We start from the raw sequence: 25,308 nt of genomic DNA, 5'->3' as shown, positions 1-25,308 counted from the left end.
ACTTACAAAGTTTCAAGAAGAACTCTGAGAAATTATTAGCCAAATATTACAACACAAATTATAATGTATATTCAGAAACAGAAAATAAGTCATAAATTTTCACAGATAATATACATCATAAGAAAACTAAAAAAAAATTAATACCACTGAAGAGCACCAATTCATGGGACTGTATGTGGGTTTTCATGCTTACAATGGGAACATAGCAAGTGCCCTAACCCACCCAAAAACTTTGCTCAGTGTAAGAGGGATCAAAATAAGCATACACAAGTCTCTGGCTTATCTGTAGGTACTCCACTGTTTCTGAGAAAATGATGGTCAATGTTTTGATGCAATTTAGATACCTTTTAGCATGCAATAAGGCTGACCGAAGTAGTGGTGCAGTGAGTAGCTTTGCACTTTCACACTTTTGTGGCCCTTGTTTGAACTGCCCCTCCCTTTATTTTTTAAATCTACATATACCCGCAGAAGGTTACTACCCAAATGTTTCTTATCTAGTTAGGGGATACAACTGGGTTTCACAATAAGTGTCACACATTTATTATGTAATATATGTCTGTAAGATATTAGCAAGGGTTTAAAATCCCACAGCCTTATATTTCATTCTTATATCAATGCTTATATTTTATTCTTATACGGGGTGAGGCATTTAAAACTGTTTGCCGGAATATTTGGTGAAATACACATCGGATTAAAAAGAAGTGGTAATAAACGTTGTTCACCTCGAAGAGGGATATCCATTAAAACAACGCTCGACCCCATGCACCACCCCTGGGGACAAGAGAAGGCGGGGGGAGGGGGGGGGGGTTGACTTTGAAATCTTAAATAGGAACCCCTATTTTTTATTGCAGATTTTTACTCTCCGTGAAAAAATATGTAACTTTTGTATGAAACATTTCTTTCATTTCATGACGGATGGCACTGTAATCGGAATTCATGAATATGAGGGTGACAATTGTTGCAAAATGGTAATATCTCACAAAAATACACATCCAATTGGTAAAATCAATGTACATTATTTGATATTTGGGAAAAATGCTATCATGTGACACCTTCTACTCTCATAACCTCCCGCAATGCATTCTTAGACTACATTTTGTATTACCCTGGATGACGATGTGCACATAGTAGTAGCATGTTCCCTTCAGGGTGCTTGATGTTGGTGAGACCCCTTGCCTCTCACTATCTTGGGGTGCTTGATTACTGAGAGTCCCTTGCCTCTCTCAAGTGTTTCGTGCACCAAATGTTCGAAATGTTGTCCATTGTTTCTAATGCACATTGCAGCTGTGTGTCTGAATATAATCTGCCATGTATCAGTGTCCCTGTGCTCATGTTTGCACTTTCATTGTGAATTTCCTGCTGCTTATCTTTGGGGGTTGTTGAGACATCAATGTAAACTCTCTCTTTTAGCCATCCCCACAGAAGAAAACAACAGAAGTCAAATCGGGTGAATGTGTGGGCCTCTGAAGTATGGGCCAATTACCTGCATACCTAAAACACCGCACAAAAAGTTGACACTCCATGGGCGTTGAAGTTCAACTTGCCTTGTCCAGGAGATTAACCACTGACCAATCCTAATGCATATTATGTCAATTCACTTGACCACGATTCGTAAAATTTGATTCATCAGAGAAAAGTATGTGTGAAATGAAATTATCATTGACTGCCAGTTGTTCCTGTGTCCAGTTGCTGAAATTCAGGTAATTGTGAAAATAATCACCCTGCAGTTCTTGATGCAGGATAAATGAAATGGATGCCATTTGCGTGCATGTAGTACTTTTTTGCAAGATTCCTGTACCGCTCACAATTTGTCGAGAAATAATATGAGGATTTGCAGCAACTGCAGCTAAAACATTCACTGCCTTACTTTTGTTTGTGACAAATAGTGGTCAGATTCTTTCTCTAGGTTCAATGCTTCCCATTTCAGTAAACAGGTGGTCAAATATTGCAAAACATTGTTGCAGACGGAACATTCCTATTGGGCAACAGAGTAGCATACCTTTGACAAACTTTGTAAACATTTCTATAAGCCTCAAAGTACGTGACAATGATATTGGCTCTCTCTGCAATTGTTAACATCATGGAACAATTGCAACAAGATGTGTACAGTCTGAATTATTGAAGTAACATGCACAATCTGACTGCAGACCGAGCACACGATCACGATCTGTGCTACATTTGATTGTGGGAGGCGTCACAAGATAGAATTATCAAAAATAGCAAGAAAGTACTTCGATTGCCTTAATCGGATGTGCATTTGTTTGAGATAGTACCATTTTGCAACAACTGTCACCTCATTTCCATGTTTGCCGATTACAGTGCCATCTATCACGAAACAAAAGAAATGTTTCATACAGAAGTTGCAATTTTTTCATGGAGAATCCAAATCTGCATTAAAAAATAGAGGCTCCAGTTTAAGATTTCAGTCACACCCTCCCACCCCCAGGGATGGTGCAGGGAGGTCATGCATTATGTTAATGGAGGTCTTCACTTCAAGCTGAACAATGCTTATTACCACTTTTTTTAATCAGATGTGTATTTCGCCAAATATTCTGACAAAAAGTTTTAAATGCCTGACCCTGTATTTATTCTTCAGGAACATTTGGTGCTTTCCCTTGGATGATACAGATCAAACAAACATTCAAAACATGGAAATCCTGAATGCCATGTGCATTGTGCAAAAGACAGTTTTGTCAAAGTCACATTTCTTTGTATGCATCTCACTCGGAAACGAAACTTCATTAACACTGCTGAAGATTTCAGGCTTTGGCAATAATTTCTCAGAAAATGACACATAACCAATGATTTTTTCAAAAACTGGTGCTTGCAATTGATAATGAATCAATGCATGGATTTTTATTGTCATGTCTACTTGCAATATCACTTTGCTCTATTGTGCATTTCTGCAGTTTTCGGGTGAAACATTTTATTTGCCTGTAAAAGTATACATCACAGGTCTGACAAAGCAGTGTACACTTTGGAGGAATTACTTTCAATGAACAGGTTGGTATTCCATCTTTATCCATGACATTCCAGTCATATAATGAAGGAACGCTCTGATAGATAAATAAATAAATAAAATAAAATAAAAACAATAATGAGATTTCGACCAGGGGGTGCAGAAGTGTTAACCTTTGACAGTATTCACTGCGCCACCACTTTGGTTGATTGTGTTAAGAGCTAAAAGGCACATAAGACTATCTCAAAATCTGTGGCCATCATTTTCTCAGAAATGATAGATTATCTGTGGATAAGATGGGTGTTCACTTATTTTGACCCTGTTCCACTGGGAAAAGCTTCCACGAAACTGGATTATGGCACTTGCCATGTTCTCCCCATTAGAGGTATCTTTCTGGCATCAAATGAAGAGTCATATAACGAAAAACATCACAAGAAGTACTTTTGTTTTGAATACCTACATTTTTTGTCAAATATGCTGTACTGAACACACATTTATTTTCCCTAGTCTACACACACTTCAAGAATTAAAAAATTCCACACATATTGCATACATGCATTAAATTAGGCATTATGTCCATACTTACAAATTAGAAATGAAAAATTGAGATAGATTTCTCAGTCTAGATTACACAAAATCAAAAATAATTTTTGTATATACCAGCAAAACCTTTTTCAATAAAGTCTAGCAGAGCACAGAACAACTGCAAGGCCAGATACATAAGTTGAATCAAGGCTAAAACAATGCACAGTTCAACTTTAATAATTTTCTAAATAGTGGCATTAATGGCAATTAACATAATTTTTTGTGAAAAGCTCATGTCAGCAGTGCCTGATGTAATTTGTATTTGATTAAATTGTTTTATGGACTGATGACCTCAGCATTTTGGTCCCATAGGAACTTACCACAAATTTCCAAAATAAATTGTAAATGGTCTTCATATTGTAACTTATATACCTAAGTTAATAATTAAAGAAGTCATAAGTCATTTTCTTCTATCAGTTAAGTGTCCCACACACAATTTCAAGATGTGTATGCAGACTGACAATGACTCGCAAACACTGACTATTGTGTATATACCAATAAATAAATTTCTTCCGATTTGAGTTAGGAAGATGGCTCCTGGGTCAGTTAAAAGAAACAGAGATTGTAAAGAGTTTCAAAGGATGCACTGCCTGAAACGGAGGAAATGAATACAAATGGATAGTTTTGAGAGATGAAATAAAGAAGGCAGCAAATGATCATGCTAGCAAGTATCAAGGCCCAATAGAAATCGTTGGATAACATAATGGATACAGAATTTAACACAAGGAGAAAATACAAAAATGTAGAAAATGAAACATGCAGAAGGGGAATAGAGACACAAAAAAAATTAAATTGAAAGAAAGCGCTAATTCACAAAACAGGAATGACTAGAGGAGAAATGTGAAGCTACAGAAGCATGCATAAGGGAAATACAGATGCCACCAGCAGAAACATTAAAGAGACCTTCGGGGAAAAGAGAAGCATTTGTACGAACACTAAGAGCTCTCAGCTGCCAACACATTACTAAGTGAAGAAGGAAAGGCTGAAAGGTGGAAGGAATATACAGAAGGGCTGTACAAAGGAAATGAACTTTATGACAATATTATGGAAAGGGAAGAGGAAGCAGGTGAAGCTGAGATGGGGGATATGATTCTGTGAGAAGAATTTGACAGAGCACTGAGAAACTTTAGATGAAACAGCTCACCTGCAGTAGACAACATCCCCTCACAGTTATTGAGATTCATGGGAGAGCAAGCAACAACAAAACTATTCCATCTCATTTGCAAATTATATGAGACAGGTAAAACGTTGTTAGACTTCAAGAAGAATGTAAAAACTTTGATTCTAAAGAAATCAGGTGCTGAATGGTGTGAGTATTATGAAACAATCGGTTCAGCAAGTCATGCTTTCAAAACACTGAGATGAATTATTGACAAAATAATCAAAATATCAATGGAAACCTATGGGGGCATATGTATGTACATAGCATTTGTAGATTTACAGAAACCTTTAGACAATCCTGGCTGAAATCTAGTCTTCAAAATTTTGAAGGTAGCAGTGATAAAATACAAGAAGCAAAATGTTCTCCGCAACTTGTGTAAAAACCAGACTGCAATTGTAATAGACAAAGGACATGAAAGAGATGCAGCAGTTGAGAGAGGAGTGAATACTCAACATTCTTTGATCTGTATACTGAGCAAGCAACAGAGGACAGTTTGGGGAAACTTCGAGATTAGCAGAAACGTCATAATTCTGTCAGACATAGAAAAAGACTGGAAACATCAATTGAACAGAATGGACCATTTCTTGAAAAGAAATTATAAGATGAATACAAACAAAAATAAAACAAGGGTAATGGAATGTAGTCGAATTAAATCAGATGATGCTGAGTGAATTAAATTAGGCAATGTGCCACTAAAAATAGTAGATGAGTTTTGCTATTGGAGCAGCACAGTAGCTGACAATGGCTGAAGTAGACTGGATATAAAATGCAACTTTGCAAATACCAAGGAAAGCATTTTTGCAAATGGCAAATTTGTTAACATTGAATAAAAATTTAAGTGTTAGGAAGTTTTTTTCTGAAGGTATCTGTCTGGAGTGCTGCCTTGTATGGAAGCGAAAAGTGAACGGTAAACAGTTCAGACCAGAAGATAATAGAAGCTTTTGAAACGTAGCATTACAGAAGAATGAGGAAGATTATGGGGGTAGAGTGGATAACTAATGAGGAGGTACTGAATTGGTGAAAAATAAACTTCTGGTACAATTAGATTAAAAGAAGAGACTTGCTGATACTACATCCTGAAGCGTCAAAAAATCATTAATTTGGAAACTGCAGGTGTGTGGAGGCAAAAGTTGTAGATGGAAACCAAGAATTGACTATAGCAAGCAGGTCCATTTGATACGTTGTGGTATTTATGCAGAAATGAAGAAGCTTACACAGGACAGACTAGTGTGGAAAGCACCATCAAACAAGTCTTCATACTAAAGACCACAATAACACCCACTGCCTTATGAACGTAACACAAACCTCGAGTTTGCACCATAAATATAAGAACAATCAGTAGATGAGAATATAATAACTGGTTGTCACATATGGTAATTTAATCAGAATTTTACTTGGAACCATGAATGACTGGAGTAGTGCAACTGTTACCATATGATGAAGTAAAGAGCCATAAAAGTAAAATGAATTACGTAAAAAGGAGGCGGCACATGCATTTCCACTTATGACAAGGACTGCTGTATGTTATCATATCACCAAATCTTGTCAGAATAAAAGAAATGTGTTTTGAGTAAAGGGAGGAAGAACAAATGACAAAGAACACATTCCACTTAGTTAACTTACTTGAAACCTTAATTTTGGGCATAAAGTAGACACTAACCTGGCAGGGTAGCTGCAGTGTTGCACTTGTATTGGGTGGTATGGAGGTGGTGGCTGGTAAACCTGACAGAGTACAGGCTCCAGAGAATAGCCCATTGGGACAGCAGAGTAGCGACACACGGCAGGATCTGAGAGAGCAGCAAATAGGCGTCGAGAAGATGGTGGTGGTGGCCAGTAACCTGAAGGGCTGGCATCATCTCTGCCCCCATAATGTGGCCTCGCCGTATGAACTTGTTGACTAGACTTCTCTAGCCATTCTTCCAGATAAACACACTGCTTATGGTCATGACGCTTCTTTCGCTTGCCTTCAGAATGTGGCAAAAAATTTCCATTCATTGTCTTCTTCACTGTTTCACTGTGTAACACATGACTGAAAAAAAAAGGAGGATAAACAAAATATTACATTTTTCATTAGATGTTGTTGTTAGATTCAAACAACACCAAGCTAACTGAAAAATAAACCACATGTATTAATTTAGTGTAATGAATGTGTTTTTATATTTTGTATGTTCTTCCCCATGGCTTCCAAAGGTAAAAGTTAAATTCTTGGGTAATACTTAGACTAACATTATTAAAAATTTCTTCCATGTCTTTCAGCAACAAAGTTGTTTTAGTTTTCTGAGTATTTATTTAATGCTTGACAGTCCTTGCGTGCGATTTCAATTTTGTAAGTGAATCCATTATGATTATATGGAGACTATCTCATATTTTATGTTCTGATATTTTTGCTATGAAAAGGAAAGTTGCTACTCAATATAGCGGAAATGCTGAGTTGCAGATAGGCACAACAAAAAGACTGTCACAAATAAGCTTTTGGCCAGCAAGCCCTTCGTCAAAAATAGATGTCCGACACACACACACACACACACACACACACACACACACACGACTGCAGTCTCTGGCAACTGAAGTGGGGCTACAGTTGCCAGAGATTGAAGTCAGGTGTATGTGTGCAGCGCGCACGTGTGTGTGTGTGTGTGTGTGTGTGTGTGTGTGTGTGTGTGTGTGTGTGTGTGTCATCCATTTTTGACAAAGGTCTTGCTGGCCGAAAGTTTATTTGCAATAGTCTTTTTGTTGTGGTCATCTGTGACTCAGCATCTCTGCAATATGGTGAGTAATAACTTTCCTTTTAATAATATTATTACATACATTCCTGAATTTTCCCACTGTTTGGTATTTTCTGTAGATAATCGTTTTTTAATTTACTTTTCTGTATTTTCCATTTTGGGCCAATCCCTACACATTTAATGGTGTCTTAAAATCATAAATACCATAAATTAACAATTCCTAAATTGTAAGCTTTAGGATCAATACTATAATTATTTTATATTTTCAAACTTTTTGCAGATTAAAACTGCATGCCTGACAGATCAAAGCCTGTTCTACAGAGAATGCACTAATCAACTAAACTATTTTGGCATGACTAATGAGACAGTTTCATTACTGAATACATTGCAAACTGAAATCTGATCTGAAGTTGTAGCTGTACAGCTCAGTTGGTAAGAGTATTGCCAGAGAAAGGTGAGGTTCAGGTTTGAGCCTTGATTTTGAAAAAAGTTAGATTATCAGTAAGTTCTATAGTGGTACACATTACTCTGCAGACTATGAGATTCGCTCTGGACTTTATATTCTGCAGAGTATGCTTTTATGTCTCCTCCTGTGAAGTACAGCATTCTTCATATTTGGAATACTGATCAGTGATTGTCTATAACTGCAATGTTATAAATTAATAGTTTTCAAATCATGTATGCTCAACTCAAATAGGAGAATTTTAGCGAATTTGTTCAGCTCTGCTTCCTCTTATTTTTCTCAATAATGGAGCATCGCTCCAACCTTTCTTTTACCTATACCATTTTCTTTCTAGTGGGCTTGAATAAATTATACCTCTAGAGCTTTGGAATGGCTGTATTGAGATGTTTTTGTTGTTGTTATTTTAACAACATACCCTATATGAAACACTGTAACAAATTTAGTTACCTATTTTCTTATCTTCACAAGCAATAAGTCAGAATAGCTACTCTAGACAGACATCGTATAGCCTTCATTATTTACATAAAAATGAGGTTCTTCATAACAGACCAACTAACAACAGAACTTGTCATATTATTGATGAATAAAATAACATAAAATTGTATAATGTCAACTATGGCATCTAAAACAGCTCGAATTCTCCGTAGGATTGACGTACGCAAAAAGTGACTGGTGATATATAGGACTTTATGTCACTCCTCACAAAAAAAAAAAAAAAAAAAAGTAAATGTCTAATTCTTTGAGAAATGCTTGTGGAGAACACTAATCCCATAGTTGGTTTTAGAATACATGCCACAATGCCTTGATAATATTCAAGCATGCTTGTTGTGAAGACAAGGTATTTTACCCACCCATGTTCATGAAGCTGGTCGTGTAAAATACCAGCTGTGTCCATGGGAGAGAAGACATCTTTTAATATATAAGCCCCTGTCTACAGCAACAAATGAAACATAACACTTAAAATGATTTCATAGATGTTACCAATGTACTTTCCTTTCGGTGTGATCATAGGAAGCAAAAACTATGATTTTATTACCTAACAACTATTACAGAACCGCTGCCAAACCTCACAGCTGGAATAAGACAGTCCGTATTGTACACTTCTCTCAGTGGTTCACCATTCCTAAACAAACTGCATTAGAGAATAGTGTAAAACAGTATTGTTGGTCTAAACTATGTGTTTCAAGATGAATAGTATCATTTACGTGTAAATCTAAGATTTTTAAGTGCCGCACATTTCTTTTTTCTATCTGAATGACTGTGAATGATTTATCATGCAACAAAAACATTAAATACACATTTCTACCCATGAATGTGTTGCACATCTTCTCACTGTCATCACCTTTTGTTTCATCTTTTCCTTTTTCTGTATCTTTATATCATTTATGACAGATTTTGTTAACTGTCCTTGAGATTCACCACTGAATGTTTGGAATTTCGTTTCAAAGAGTTTCTCATAAAAGGCTTATATTCAAAAGTTTGTCCGGTACTTTCGCTGTTGAAAAATTGTAAAAATAAAAACAGATAGCTCCCAATGCACCACAAGTGCACTTCTGTGCAGAAGAGTTATGTCTGAAAATTTGTGTTACCCAAGTGAAAATAATGACACTGCATTGAAATACACTCCTGGAAATGGAAAAAAGAACACATTGACACTGGTGTGTCAGACCCACCATACTTGCTCCGGACACTGCGAGAGGGCTGTACAAGCAATGATCACACGCACGGCACAGCGGACACACCAGGAACCGCGGTGTTGGCCGTCGAATGGCGCTAGCTGCGCAGCATTTGTGCACCGCCGCTGTCAGTGTCAGCCAGTTTGCCGTGGCATACGGAGCTCCATCGCAGTCTTTAACAGTGATAGCATGCCGCGACAGCGTGGACGTGAACCGTATGTGCAGTTGACGGAGTTTGAGCGAGGGCGTATAGTGGGCATGCGGGAGGCCGGGTGCACGTACCGCCGAATTGCTCAACACGTGGGGCGTGAGGTCTCCACAGTACATCGATGTTGTCGCCAGTGGTCGGCGGAAGGTGCACGTGCCCGTCGACCTGGGACCGGACCGCAGCGACGCACGGATGCACGCCAAGACCGTAGGATCCTACGCAGTGCCGTAGGGGACCGCACCGACACTTCCCAGCAAATTAGGGACACTGTTGCTCCTGGGGTATCGGCGAGGAAAATTCCCAACCGTCTCCATGAAGCTGGGCTACGGTCCCGCACACCGTTAGGCCGTCCTCCGCTCACGCCCCAACATCGTGCAGCCCGCCTCCAGTGGTGTCGCGACAGGCGTGAATGGAGGGACGAATGGAGACGTGTCGTCTTCAGTGATGAGAGTCGCTTCTGCCTTGGTGCCAATGATGGTCGTGTGCGTGTTTGGCGCCATGCAGGTGAGCGCCACAATCAGGACTGCATACGACCGAGGCACACAGGGCCAACACCCGGCATCATGGTGTGGGGAGCGATCTCCTACACTGGCCGTACACCACTGGTGATCGTGGAGGGGACACTGAATAGTGCACGGTACATCCAAACCGTCATCGAACCCATCGTTCTACCATTCCTAGACCGGCAAGGGAACTTGCTGTTCCAACAGGACAATGCACATCCGCATGTATCCCGTGCCACCCAACGTGCTCTAGAAGGTGTAAGTCAACTACCCTGGCCAGCAAGATCTCCGAATCTGCCCCCCATTGAGCATGTTTGGGACTGGATGAAACGTCGTCTCATGCGGTCTGCACGTCCAGCACGAACGCTGGTCCAACTGAGGCGCCAGGTGGAAATGGCATGGCAAGCCGTTCCACAGGACTACATCCAGCATCTCTACGATCGTCTCCATGGGAGAATAGCAGCCTGCATTGCTGCGAAAGGTGGATATACACTGTACTAGTGCCGACATTGTGCATGCTCTGTTGCCTGTGTCTATGTGCCTGTGGTTCTGTCAGTGTGATCATGTGATGTATCTGACCCCAGGAATGTGTCAATAAAGTTTCCCCTTCCTGGGACAATGAATTCACAGTGTTCTTATTTCAATTTCCAGGAGTGTACTTTCATGTTTTGTTTTATATTTCAATTAGCAACTTATCTCCCTCAACCCAAGTTGCTTTCCAGTGGTGCATCTCTCATCACCATTCCATACTAGCAGAAGCAGTTTGAGGCTCAGTATATCATTGAATACCCTGTTTGGCACTTGTAAGGCCGAAAGCTCATCTGCAGTCTCTTCATTAACTACCTCCTATCATCACAGATTTTCAGATAGAGAGAAAAGGTACTTGGGAATAGTCTTATCTTTCTAGTGACTTACTTCTGTTGGAAAACAGAGTTTACACACAACCTTTTTATACAACTGAACAAGCAAAACTACTATAATGCATTTGGAAGAAATACTTTGACACTTGATGTGTTGTGAATAACAAACCAAAACAAATAATTAAAAGATAAACAGAGTCAGGTATGCCACAGAAAATTAATAAAACATGAATAAAAGCTGCAAGTAAATCAATAACAAAAAAAGAAAAAAGTATCTCCAAATGTATTATTTACATGAATAAAATTTAAAAATTTCTAACCAGGCAGACTACTACCAGGCAAGTCCCCATTCCGTCTGCCCAACAATGCCACAAAATGCAACAACAGTGTGTTTGGCAGAATTATATCAGATCTACAGTGCACCTTTCAAATGAATGGCAACAAAGTGCCCAGACACACTTGGGAGTGTTTAATTTCTACTAAATGTGGTAACGGAATACAGAAACTAATATAACTGACATCAAAAACACACATCAACATAATCTGCTTAAATCACCACACACTGCTGTTCGCTGCTAGATGGGAAACTGATTGTCATCCACTATGGCAAGAAAAGTATTCTTCCAGGGAACAACATTTCCTGCTTCACAACTGCTGCTCGTTCTTCCATTTACTGAAAGACCATGCTTTAATTTCAAAGCTCAATAATCTCATTATCAAATCATGTCTAGAGAAAGATACTGGAAAATCTGCTCCTGATGAGAGCAGATACTTTCAGTCCCTGCTGTGGTCTTCAATGGAAGAGAAGTATGATGCAGCTCTCCAGGTTGTTCAACCCTTTGCAAGCACACTATGTGATCAACAGTATCCGGACACCTGGCTGAAAATGACTTACAAGTTCGTGGTTCCCTAGATCGGTAATGCTGGAATTCAATATGGTGTTGGCCCATCCTTAGCCTTGATGACAACTTCCACTCTTGCAGCAATATATTCAACCAGGTGCTGGAAGGTACCTTGCAGTATGGCAGCCCATTCTTCATGGAGTGCTGCACTGAGGTGAGGTATCAATGTCGGTCGGTGAGGCCCGGCACAAAGTCAGCATTCCAAAACGGTGTTCTACAGGATTCACCTCAGGACTCGGTGCAGGCCAGTCCATTACAGGGATGTTATTGTCGTGTAACCAGTCCGCCATAGGTTGTGCATTATGAACAGGTGCTCGATTGTGTTGAAAGACGCAATCACCATCCCCGAACTGCTCTTCCACAGTGGGAAGCACAACAGTGCATAAAACATCAATGTAGGGTTGTGCTGTGATAGTGCCACACAAAACAACAAGAGGTGCAAGCCCCCTTCATGAAAAACACGACCACACCATAACACCACTGCCTCTGAATTTTACTGTTGGCACTACACACACTGGCAGATGATGTTCACCTGGCATTCGCTATACCCACACCCTGCCATGGGATCACCACATTGTGTACTGTGATTCGTCACCCCACACAATGTTTTTCCACTGTTCAATCGTCCAATGTTTATGCTCCTTACACCAAGAGAGGTGCCGTTTGACATTTACCGACATGACTTGTGGCTTATGAGCAGCTGCTCAACCATGAAATCCAAACTTTCTCATCTCCCGCTTAACTGTCATAGTACCTGTATTGGATCCTAATGCAGTTTGGAATTCCAGTGTGATGGGCTGGATAGATGTCTGCCTATTACACATTATGACCCTCTTCAACTGTCGGTGGTCTCCGTCAGTCAACACATGAGGTCGGCCAGTACGCTTTTGTGCTGTACGTGTCCCTTCACATTTCCACTTCACATCAGAAACAATACACCTAGGGATGTTTAGGAATCTGGAAATCTCGCATACAGACGTATGACACAAGTGACACCCAATCACCTGACCACGTTCAAAATCCGTGAGTTCCGCAGAGTGGTCCATTCTGCTCTCTCACGATGTCTAATGATTACTGAGGTCGCTGATATGGAGTACCTGGCAGTAGGTAGCAGCACAATGCACCTAATATGAAAAATGTATGTTTTTGGGGGTGTCTGGATACTTTTGATCACATAGTTTATCTTCATCCTTGTGTAACTGCTGCAACCTACATCTGTTTTAACATGCTGACAGTATTCAAGCCAACAACTTCTATTCTCCACATTTTCCTCCATTACCAAACACAATTCTTTGATGTTTCAGTATGCATCCTATCATCTAATCTCTTCTTTTAATAAGGTTGTGCAATAATTCTTTTCCCAATTCAGTTCAGTATCTTCTCATTGTATAATGTACCGGGTGATCAAAACGTCAGTATAAATTTGAAAACTGAATAAATCATGGAATAACTTAGATAGAGAGGTACAAATTGACACACATGCTTGGAATGACACGGGGTTTTATTAGAACCAAAAAAAAAAAAAAATACAAAAGTTCAAAAAATATCCAACAGATGGCACTTCATTTGATCAGAATAGCAATAAATAGCATAACAAAGTAAGACAAAGCAAAGTTGATGTTCTTTACAGGAAATGCTCAATATGTCCACCATCATTCCTCAACAATAGCTGTACTCGAGGAATAATGTTGTGAACAGCACTGTAAAGCATGTCCGGAGTTACGGTGAGGCATTGGCGTCGGATGTTGTCTTTCAGCATCCCTAGAAATGTCACTCGATCACGATACTTGCGACTTCAGGTAATCCCAAAGCCAATAATCGCACAAACCGAGGTCTGGGGACCTGGGAGGCCAAGCACGACGAAAGTGGCGGCTGAGCACAGGATCAACACCAACCATCGCGCGCAATAATACAGCTTCACTAAAAGCGCCTTTTCAGGTAACGTCAACATGCTGCGACTGCTGGCGCATCTGATTCTCTCTCTCATTACAGCTCCTTTTATACACGATTGTCATGCGCAGTCACTGACATTTTGCTGTCCAGCGCCATCTGTCAGACAGTTTGTGAACTTCTTTTTTTGTTTTTCCTCTCCTAATAAAACCTCTTGTCATTCCAAGCATGTGTGTCAATTTTTACCTCTCTATCTACATTATTCTGTGGTTTATTAAGTTTTCAAATTTATACTGACTTTTTGATCATCCGGTATATTTATCTAAACTTTAGCTTTCTTCAGTAGCACCACATTTCAAAAGCTTCTATTCTCTTTTGTAAAACTGTTTATCATCCACGTTTCATTTTCGTGCAACACTATGTTCCAAACAAATACCTTCAGAATATACTTGTTAATATTTGAATTCAAAGCAAACAAACTTCTCTTTTAAAGAACTGATTTTACTGCTATTTCCAGTCTGAATTTATATCCACTCTACTTTGGCCATCATCAGTTATTCTGCTGCCCGAATAGTAAAACCCATCAATAATTTATAGTTCTTATTTCCTAATCTAATCCCCTCAGCATCACCTGATTTAATTAAAGTGCATTTCATTACCCTTACTTTAGATTTGTTGATGTTACACTTATAATACCCACTATCCATTCACTCAACTCCTCTTCCAAGTCCTCTGCCATGTCTGAATGAGTTACAAAGTCACTGTCAGGCGTCAAAGTTGTTACATTTTTATCCCTGAATTTTAATTTTTTTCCAAATTACTACTTATTTTGCTTTACAGAGTGCGTAATCTACAAATGAGCATCTTTGGGGATAGACAATCCTCTTTCACTACCTTCTCAGCTACCATTTCCCTTCCACGATGTTCAACTACATGGCTATTCAAAAAGAAGGGTCAGTTTTCAAACTTTTATTGTTTCCAAACTACAAAAGACAGAAACACAATTGCAAAGTTCCTGGAAAGAGAAAAGCTGAAATAATTACACATTCAATGTGACCACCATGTGTTACATGACAAATATCAAAACGGAAGCTCATTTCCTGCCACACATGAAGCAGCTGGCCTCTCATTGTCGAATTTGCAGCTTCAAAAATGTGATGTTGCAGACTTTCAAGAGTGTCAGGCATGGGGGGGAACAAAAATGTGTGATTCAAGTGTATTTCATTACCCTTGTTTTAGATTTGTTGATGTTCATCTTATAATATCCACTACCCATCCACTCAACTGCTCTTCCAAGTCCCCTGCCATCTTTGAGAGAATTACAAAATCATTGGCAAACTTCAAAGTTGCTATATTCTTATACCTGAACTTTAATTTACTTTCCAAATTACTCCTTATTTTGCTTTATTGTGCTTAATCTATAACTGAGTAACCACACAGATAAAAGTCACAAGGTGTGAGGTCTGGGATATTGGATTGGAAGAGGAGGAACAGAAGATGATTTTCTTTGCTGGTGGCCTCCCAGATCTCCAGACCTCATCTTGTGACTTATATGTGGGGTTACGTAAATGTCTGCATTTTTATCACCCTATGCCTGGCACTCTTGAAAGTCTGCAACATCGTGTTGTTGAAGCTGTGAATTCGATAACTAGAGAACAGCTGCTTCGTGTATGGCAGGAAATGAGCCACCATTTTGATATTTGTCGTGTCATACATGGTGCTTACATTGAACACATAAAAATTTGAACTTCTCTTTCCAGGAAAGTTAGAACTGTGTTTCTATCTTTTGTAGTTTGGAAACAATAAAAGTTTGAAATTTGTTCCTTCTTTTTGAATAGGCCTGTATTATAACTACAGTTTGATTTTGTTCCCTGTAGTTTATCATTGCTACCTTCAGAATTTCAAAGAGGTAGTTGGTTGGTTTAAAACAGGGGGGAAGGGACCAAACTGCTAGGCCATCGGTCTCTTGTTCTGAATAAAACAATGCCACAAGGGTGGGAATAAAACAAGTGAGACTGACAACACAAAACGGAGAGAAAGGAAAAACCACAAGAACGACAGAAGGACAACAAACACTTAAATGGGCAAAAGGGGAGAAGAAAACCACAGAAATGCAAGAAACAGGTAGAAGAGATTAAAATGACAAAACAGATCACCATACTGGCTGACCTTGAGAATAAAAAGGAGACGCCAGCCACTCTGCAACACATTAAAACGTCCACCCTAAAATCACTAAGGTGGAGAACACAGAGGGACAAAGGACATGCGCTAAAACTTAGATCAAATTATAAAACCCACCCACATGAATAAAATGTAAAACTAAATCAGCAAATGAGGCGTTGTCAGATAAAATTGTGGCAATTAGTGCGGTAACCAAAGATTTTGTCGCAGGGCAGTCAAAGTGGGACAGTGCACCAGAATATGGGCCACTGTCAACCAGGCACCGCACTGCACTGAGGCGGGTCTTCACGGCGCAGGAGGTAGCTGTGGGTTGTCCAAGAGTGGCCAATGCGGAGCTGGCAGAGAACCACAGAGTCCCTGCAAGAGGCCCTCATGGAGGACTGCCATACATTTGTAGTCTCATTAATGGCACGCAGTTTGTTGTGCGATTCCGTCTCCCAAAGCTGAAAAACCTAGCACCTAGCGGCGTAAAAACGAATGCAGGTCAGTTATTGGTATGCTAATCTCCACGAGCAGTTTTCGTGTAGCCTGTTTCGCCAGCCTGTCAGCAAGTTCGTTGCCTGGGATTCCGATGGGTCCTGGGGTCCACACAAACACCACCGAATGACCAGACTATTCCAGGGCATAGATGGACTTCTGGATGGTCAGTAGCAAAAGGATGACGAGGGTAGCACTGGTCGATAGCTTGTAGGGTGCTCAAGTAGTCAGTACACAGAAGAAACGGTCCCTAGGGCATGAACGGATCTGCTCAAGAGCATGAGATATAGCCACCAGCTCTGCAGTGAAAATACTACAAGCCATCGAGTAATTCAATATGTCCTCCATGGACATACACGAAGCCGACATGACCATCAGCCATCGAGCCATCAGTTGAACCACTTCATGGCCTCGGTACATGTCAAGAATCAAGAGGAAGTGACAGCGGAGAGCCACGGGGTGAACTGAGTCCTTTGGGCCACATGAAAGGTCCAGGTGAAGCCTCGGCCTAGGTGTACACCATGGAGGTGTACGCAAATGGACCTCAAGTTTAGGTGGTAAAGGCAAAGACTCCAGTTCCGACAGAAGGGATCGGAAGCGAACTGCAATTGTAAGCCCTAACCTGAGCCGCCGATGTGGGAGATGAACTGCCACAGGTGAGAAATGGAGACGGTAAATCAGATGTGCAGGGCTATAAACCTGTGCGATCTAACTGTTGAGCAGTTGCGCACGCCTGACCTGCAACGGAGGGACTCCATCCTCCGCCAGGATGCTGGTCACCCCGGACTCATCCTAAAAGCTCCCGTCGTTGGTTGAACGCCACAGTGGTGCACTGGGTCGAGTAAACACAATGCTGAGGGCACCACTGAACTATAAACCACACTCCCATAGTCAAGGCGGGATTGAACAAGGGCTCTGTAGAGCTGCAGCAGTGTAGAGCGATCTGTACCCCAGTTGGTGTTGCTCAGGCAGCGAAGGGCATTGAGGTGCTGCCAGCACTCCCGCTTCAGCTGACGAAGATGAGGAAGCCACATCAATCAGGCATCGAAAACCAGTCCTAAGAATCAATTTGTCTCCACTACTGTGAGTGGATCATCATTAAGATAAAGTTCTGATTCCGCATGAACGGTACGACACCAACAGAAGGGCATGACACATGACCTCGCGGCTGAAAAATGGAATCTGTGGGCTAGAGCCCATGACTGTGCCTTGTGGATGACTCCCTGTAGGTACCGCTCAGAAACACCAGTACTGGTGGAGCAGCACGAAATACAGAAGTCGTCTGCATACAGAAATGGTGAGACGGGTGGCCCTGCAGTTGCTGCTAGACCATTAATGGCCACAAAAAAATAGAGATACACTCAATACACAGCCCTGTGGGATCCCATTCTCCTGTATGTGGGGGAAGCTACGGGAGGCGCCAACTTGGACACGGAAAGTACGAAGTGACAGGAAATTCTGGATAAAAATCGGGAGCGGGCGTCAGAGACCCTATTCGTATAATGTGGCAATGATATGATGCCACCAGGTGTGTAATGTGGCAAGGATATGATGACATCAGGTGGTGTCATACACTTTTCGAAAATCAAAAAAGACAGCAACAAGGTGTTGGAGTCTGGAAAAGGCTGTTCAGATGTCAGACTCGGGGGTCACAAGATTATCAGTGGTAGAGCGACCCAGGCGTAATTCTGTCCTGGCACGGAGCCAGTAGGCCACGTCACTCCAGGACCAAACCCAACCGCTGACACACCATAAGTTCCAGCACCTTACATAGAACGGTGAGGCTGATGGGCCGATAGCTACCCACATGAAGTGGGCTTTTGTCAGGTTTGAGCACTGGTACGATGGTGCTCTTCTGCCAGTGTGATTGGAAAGACGCCATAGCACCACATTCGGTTGAAGATCACGAGGAGATGTCACTTGTAGTCGCATGGAAGATGTTTAATCATCTGACTGTGGATCTGGTCTGGCATAGGAGCTGTGTCGGGACAATGTACAAGGGCACTGAGGAGCTCCCACTCTGTAAATGGGGTGTTATAGGGTTCACTGTGGCATGTAGTGAACGAGGGGACTTTCGCGTCCATCCACCGTTTGAGAGTGTGAAAGGCTGGGTGGTAATTCTCTGATGCAGAGGTTCGAGCACAGTGCTCAGCAAAGTGCTCAGCAATTGCGCTTGCGTCGGTAGATAACACGCCATTTATGTTAACACCGGGAACACCTGTTGGGATCTGGTACCCAAAAACTCGTTTGAAGTTTGCCCAGACTTTGGAAGGTGACGTATGGCACCCAATGGTAGAGATGTATCTCTCCCAACACTACTGTTTCTGTCTTTTGATAATCTGGCAAACGCGGGCACGGAGCCGTTTAAAGGCTATGAGATGTTCCAGGGTGCTTATGCTGCTGTAGAGCTCGCCAATGGTCCTTAATTGCCTCAGCGACTTCCGGCGACCACCAAGGGACTGTCCTTCGGTGGGGGCACCCTAAAGAACATGAGGTCATGTTTTCCACCACAGAAACGATCGTTGTAGTTACCTGCTCAACCACCACATCAACGTTACCATGTGTTGGAGATTCAACGGTAACAGCAGAGGTGAAAGCATCCCAGTCTGCCTTGTTTAAAACCCATCTGGGCAGGCGTACATGGGCCTGACGCCGGGGCAGTGACAGGAAGATGGGAAAGTGGTCACTACCTCACAGGTCATCATGTGCTCTCCAGTAGATAGATGGGAGAAGGCCAGGACTGCAAACTGAGAGATCAATGGCCGAATTTGTGCCGTGGGCCACACTGAAATTTGTGGGGGCACCTGTATTTAAGAGGCAGAGGTCGAACTGAGAAAGTACGGTTCCAACATCTCTGCCTCGGCCAGTAAGCTCGGTGCCACCCCACAAGGGGTTATGAGCGTTAAAATCTCCCAAAAGTAGGAAAGGTTTAGGGAGTTGATGAATCAGTGCAGCCAATGCATTCTGGGGTACTGCACCATCTAAAGGAAGATATACGTCCCAGACAGTTATTTCCTGTGTCGTCCTTATCCTGACAGCCACAGCTTCAAGAAGGGTTTGAAAGGCCACATGTTCACTACATACCGAGTTCAGAACAGACGCAAACTCCACCTGACACTCTATTATAGTTGCTAAGTTTCTCGTAATATCCCCTATAGCTGCGAAGGGCAGTAGTCTGCATTTCCGGGAACCAGGTTTCCTGGAGGGCAATGCAGAAAGCAGGTTTAAAGCTTAAAAGTAGCCTTAGCTCAGCCAGGTGGTGGAAAAAACCACCGCAATTCCACTGGAGGATGACGTTATCATGAGGCTGGGAAGGCATTAAGTGCTCAAGGAGGCAGGTTATCCCTCAGGGTCACCTGCTGCCACCAACTGAGTATTTGTAGCCATTTCTATGGTGGATTAGGCATCAGTGAGATCTAGGTCTGCAGGGGACGCTAAGATTTCCACCGCATCCTCAGATGCAGAATTGATAGGGAGTGGTGGTGTTGGGGTCACCAGAGGGTCCTGTTTCAGCAGACTTCTTAGTTTGCCTGCTCATTCGCTTCTCTTTAGGGGCATGCTGGGACGATTTCTCCGAAGCAGCTTCCGGCACGGAGGAAGACTGTGAAGCTCTTCGTCCAGCAGCTCTTGGCTCCTTGAGCCACTGGCAAGTGTCCACCATGGCATTAGTGGAGATCTTGGAAGAGAGGGGCCCAAGGGACCACACGCGAGGAGCCGGAGGAGGCTGTTACTTCTCCAGCTTGAAGTAGAAAGAGTTGTCAAGCAGAAATGATTTACTTTTTAAAAAAAATGCCTTATATGGCAGAACTCAGTCGCTAGGGAGATGATCAAACTTTTTTTATTTCTTTTAATTTTTCGATCGTGTTGTGTATTAAGAATAAATTAAGTGAGAGGCTGCTGTTAGTATACCAAACCTTTTCAACTCATACTTACTTGAAGATCAAGAACGAACAACAGATATCGTTCTTACAGCAAGATTCTGTCAAATGAATACTTTGTGTCAATGTCTGGGATTGTCCCAGAAAATTATTCCATATGAAATTAATGGCTGGAAGTGTGCAAAGTACACTAATTTCCCTTAAATTATCACAACACAACAAAACAAGGGTAATTTGCACACTGGCACCCAAGTGAAAAGAAAATGGGGTCATCTCCCAGAAATGTAACTTCACAAATAAATCAGTATATAAGATATGCCTATACTTGATTTTTATGCTGGAGGGCAAGTTCACATTATTTTTTTCAACTCCTGTTACACTTCTCTACATAAAATATGATGCACACTATGTACAGCATTTCAGTGAGGAAGGTTAACTGCACACTCTAGATACTTAAGATTTTATTGACACTATCCTGTCCAACTATGACACTGATTGTAGTGGCACAGTTTTGGGACCCTGCAGATATGCAGATTGAAAGCAGTGGGCTCACATTTGGGAGGAGCAAGGTTTGAACCTCCATCCAGTTATCCTGACTTGGATCTTCCATAGTTGCTAAGGAGAATACTTGGATGACTCCACTGCAAAGGCTATGACCAACTTCTTTGCATAAGCCGATCCACGTCTGTACATGTTTTACATATAAATATCGGTAATGTATCTGACATGTCCAATACTGTTGTGTTAAACGGTCAAAGAATGAATATTTGTATTGCTAGCCCAACATAAATATGAATTATCAGTTACAGTGGCAAATCAAAACATTTTACTTCTTGAAAATGAGAAATGTGATTCCTGCAGTTGCTACACCATGCCACTCCATGTGTTCATTGCATGAATTATCATTAAGTATCTGGTTAAATCCAGAAGACTATAAAACGAAACAGACCATCAATTCCAGATTGAATTCAAATGTTATTCTCATTAAGATGTAGTATGGAATCTGGGGATATGTGAAATTATAACTTTTCATAGCATTTAGGCATCTTATATAGAAGCTTAATACATTCATCTGTAATCTGAATGACTGCTGATGATGCAATAACTTCAGCTGACATTTATTTCTGTGCTATGGAGGAGAAAAACATTTACAATTTTTTCTGCTTGATTATGAATTACCTCTGCATGCAATCTGCCACGAGTTTTTGATGAATTAACTCACATGAAGTACACACTTCAATCAAATTCATCAGTCTTAAATTATCATAAAATTCAGCACAGGAAAAGTGTCTATGTTAGCCTTGTGTGTCACATAGTAGAGCACTAATGCACGTGAACAATCAAGGCTACCCTGGAGCTAAATTGAAGAGTATGTGAATATTCGTTCTAGCCCAGTTGGTAATTTCAGCTTAAAAAGCTGGGGTCCTTTTAGCTATGTAACATATAAACTGCTGAGCAGATGGCACGAAGTATTCCATTGTGCGACAAATTCCCAGGAAGTTTTAAAATGGAACACACTCCTAACCAAAACAATTAAAAAATTCCAACTGACATGCACAATGAGGCCCAGAAAGAGTCCATGAAGACAAAAAATAATACCTCTGTTGAGATTACAATCTCCAGTGTCACGAGAAACTAATAAAATGTGACTAGACAGTAGGCTTTGCTGTATGCTATCATTTATAATTTACACCAAGTGATTTAACATTGCTTCTCTACATTGTAATGTAGAGGTTACAACGGAGGCAATTCTCATAGACAGATGAATATTTCAAGACTTACACACACCTGTTTGATAGGGGACATTGGAAACTCTTTTGTGTTGCTTCAAAGGCTGTGTAAGGCCACAGACTGTCATGGAAAGTACTTGGAAAAAAACTGATAATTAAAGCTGTACTGCAGAATCTTCCTAGAGCGCTTACCAGGAAAAAATAACTAGTGTCAAATCGATGCATGTTGCAAATGACTCTGGTAACCCAATTCATGTTGCTGGGCAAAAAAACTGCACAACAATAAGGAAGTTACGGGAGTCAATGAAACTGATACCACAAACAACATTTGGTAGCATGAGTAAGTGATTCAATTTGCAGACTAACAGAAATGAATCACTTGTAGGAAATACGTCCACACAATTACAGTGGCCCACTTTTTAATCTATATTTCCAACTTCATTATACCCAAACATTTATCTTTCACAGTGCACATTATGGTTTAAAATCCACAAGCTTTCCGTTCAGTACATTTCTGTGTGATTTTCTCAAATTTTTCTTCTTTTTACCAATTAGTGGATATTAACTTAAGGGATTATCAGAACACTATCCAAATATATATTTGAAAATTTTGTAATTCTTGTTAGGTAGCCTAAATTACTTTGTGTGTGTGTGTGTGTGTGTGTGTGTGTGTGTTGGGTATTGCACAATGGCAAATGCTATTCCTACATACTGAATATTACTTTGTCTTTGCTCAAGTATTATGCTGTTGTAGTACTGTATGTTTCATTGTGTGGACAATACTGTGAGAGTGTTTCTTGGTAAATTCAACTAAGGAAAGTGTACAGAAAAACATACATATTAAATGTACCTCCTAGAACCTGCACTGGTCATGGAGAGTGGGTTCTGGTCTGGGCTTGGACGACTTAAGTTCTAAGGTCCACTTATTTTAAATTGTGACAAACCTGGGCCATACATTACAGTTTGTCAATATCCATTGGAGATTAGTTTACAGAGAATTATTCCTAATTTTTATTTGGCAAATAACATGTGTTTACTTGATTTACGTTCCTTGTTAGTTTCATATATAACTTTCATGACAAATGGTGATGCTGTGGAATGTAACACCAAACATCTGATTGGAAGAACAGTGGAGTTTGTACGTATCAATCTGCTGAAATTTGCAACATGTAAAGGCATTTGCGGCCATATTACAGAACACAAACAATTGTTAATTACTGAGAGAAATTATTAAGCACGTGAAATGAGCATTATGTGTGGCTACAACATAAACCTCAGTGTTAGGAAGCATGATAACTAAACACATAAATGTACATATGAAACTAGTGCTTTATACACTGTGTTCATTCTAGTTGGAAATACCTGGGCATTAGTTTACTTTTCTATGGGACAACAAAAGCAACTGGGCACTGGCTTGCTGAATAAATCACCTGGCTTAAATATCACAGAAAACTCTTAACCGAACTCCAGAATATGGAAACCCATTCTGACTGCTAGTGCACGACAGAAATAACTTAATTGACGATATCCATCAAACACTACTTTCATTCTGCTGAGAAATACCTAACGGCCTACTTATATGACCTTTTTCATAATTCTAACTTTTAAATTATCACTAAGTTACATAACTTATTGATCCCTCCTATATACAGATATCTGCTGCTCTGTTTAAATTCACTGTTTCGATTAATGCTAGAACAGGGAAGGAAGGAAGGAAGGAAAATTAGGTTTAACGGCACGTCGACACATAGGTGATTAGAGACGGAGCACAAGCTCGGATTGTGTCAAGGATGGGGAAGGAAATCAGCCGCGCCTTTTCAAAGAAATCATCCCGACAACTGCGTGGAGCAATTTAGGAACTCCCGAAAAATCTAAATCTGGATGGCCAGACCGGAGTTTGAATCGTCGTCCTCCCAAAGTACTGTACTTCTGCGAACTTGCATACTATACTACGTAGCAGAAGAAAATGTAAATAAAAATGTATCAATTTAACATTTACTTGTTTGCTACCGAAATTGAGATTTTTAAAGTGAACATCACCATACTATTGCACGTTCAACATATTACATATTCAAAACACGAAAATAAATGTAAGACGAAAAAAAGGTTGAAATAGACGGAAAGCAGAACTGGACACGGATAAAAAACATTTTTAATTACATAATACATATTGCTATTGGACGAAACGGTACTGAGGAATGACGTTTATTAAACAACATATTAACGGTCTCACGCCGAGAGTATTACCATGCAGTGAACCAGACTGAGAATTTTAACCAGAGATAGGGCTTACCGACAATTACGTCAAACTTCTGAGATCATACCGCCCTCCACAACTGCCACACTGCCATTCGGATATTGAGAACGATTTGTTATCAAACAATAACACAGGTGTTTATAAACAAGATACAATCTTTCGTTGCTAAGGTGCATATCTTTGGCTCCCCCACTTCAGTATTGTGGTAAGAAGTGTTTTTCTGTCTCCGTTTAATAAGCATGTAGGAATCGCAGTACATTTCTGGAAATTAGCATTTAGTAGTTTTACATTTTGATTACAATAACTAGAAAGTAAGATAACCTACTTTCCACCTTACATCTAGCAATCGTACATGCAGCTATGGTGCAGGTCACTAATTAAAGATATAGACATCTCACAAAGGAATATTCTGAATGTAAGTAAATAATATTGATGACACTTGACGGATGTGTAGAGGGGAAAAAGCAATGCAATACATTTTTTTGTTTGTTTCACTAACCACACTGCGAAAGGAAATTTGGCATACTAGCTTTAGAACCGATGTTACATCAAAATATGTTTTTCATATAAAAGTTGATACGTAATTAACGTTCCTGAAAACTATATTATGAACCTTTGAAATAATCTGAAATTTTGCAGAATACTCCACCATCATTAATTAATTTTGAAAAATGAAAACTTTTGTTAGAAGATGAATTAAAGGAGCTTTCAAGATACACACATCCATGTATAATAACGACCGTTCCTAAAATACCATTTTTTGAAAATAAGCTGTACACAGTGTGCTGTTGGATTATTTTCAACACACCTAATTAAAAGATTTAGATATTTATTTCACTTATATTTGTTTT

General features: G+C 40.4%; 1 protein-coding gene across 1 annotated transcript in view; it reads right to left on the bottom strand.

Annotated features, from left to right (window-relative positions):
• The window catches only part of LOC124601260, a 235,693-nt gene extending 211,086 nt beyond the window's left edge, over positions 1 to 24,607 (bottom strand). The window contains exons 1-2 of the mRNA XM_047136230.1: positions 24,494 to 24,607; positions 6,367 to 6,735 (exon numbers count right to left, since the gene is read on the bottom strand). Of these exons, the coding sequence (XP_046992186.1) occupies positions 6,367 to 6,701 (335 nt within the window). The 5' untranslated portion in view covers positions 6,702 to 6,735; positions 24,494 to 24,607. The remainder of the gene's footprint in view (positions 1 to 6,366; positions 6,736 to 24,493) is intronic.
• Between the last annotated feature and the right edge of the window lie 701 nt (positions 24,608 to 25,308).

Source organism: Schistocerca americana, chromosome 1, assembly GCF_021461395.2.
Source record: "Schistocerca americana isolate TAMUIC-IGC-003095 chromosome 1, iqSchAmer2.1, whole genome shotgun sequence".
In the NCBI taxonomy this organism is placed as follows: Eukaryota; Metazoa; Arthropoda; class Insecta; order Orthoptera; family Acrididae; genus Schistocerca; species Schistocerca americana.
This window is presented reverse-complemented; position numbering and strand designations above follow the sequence as displayed.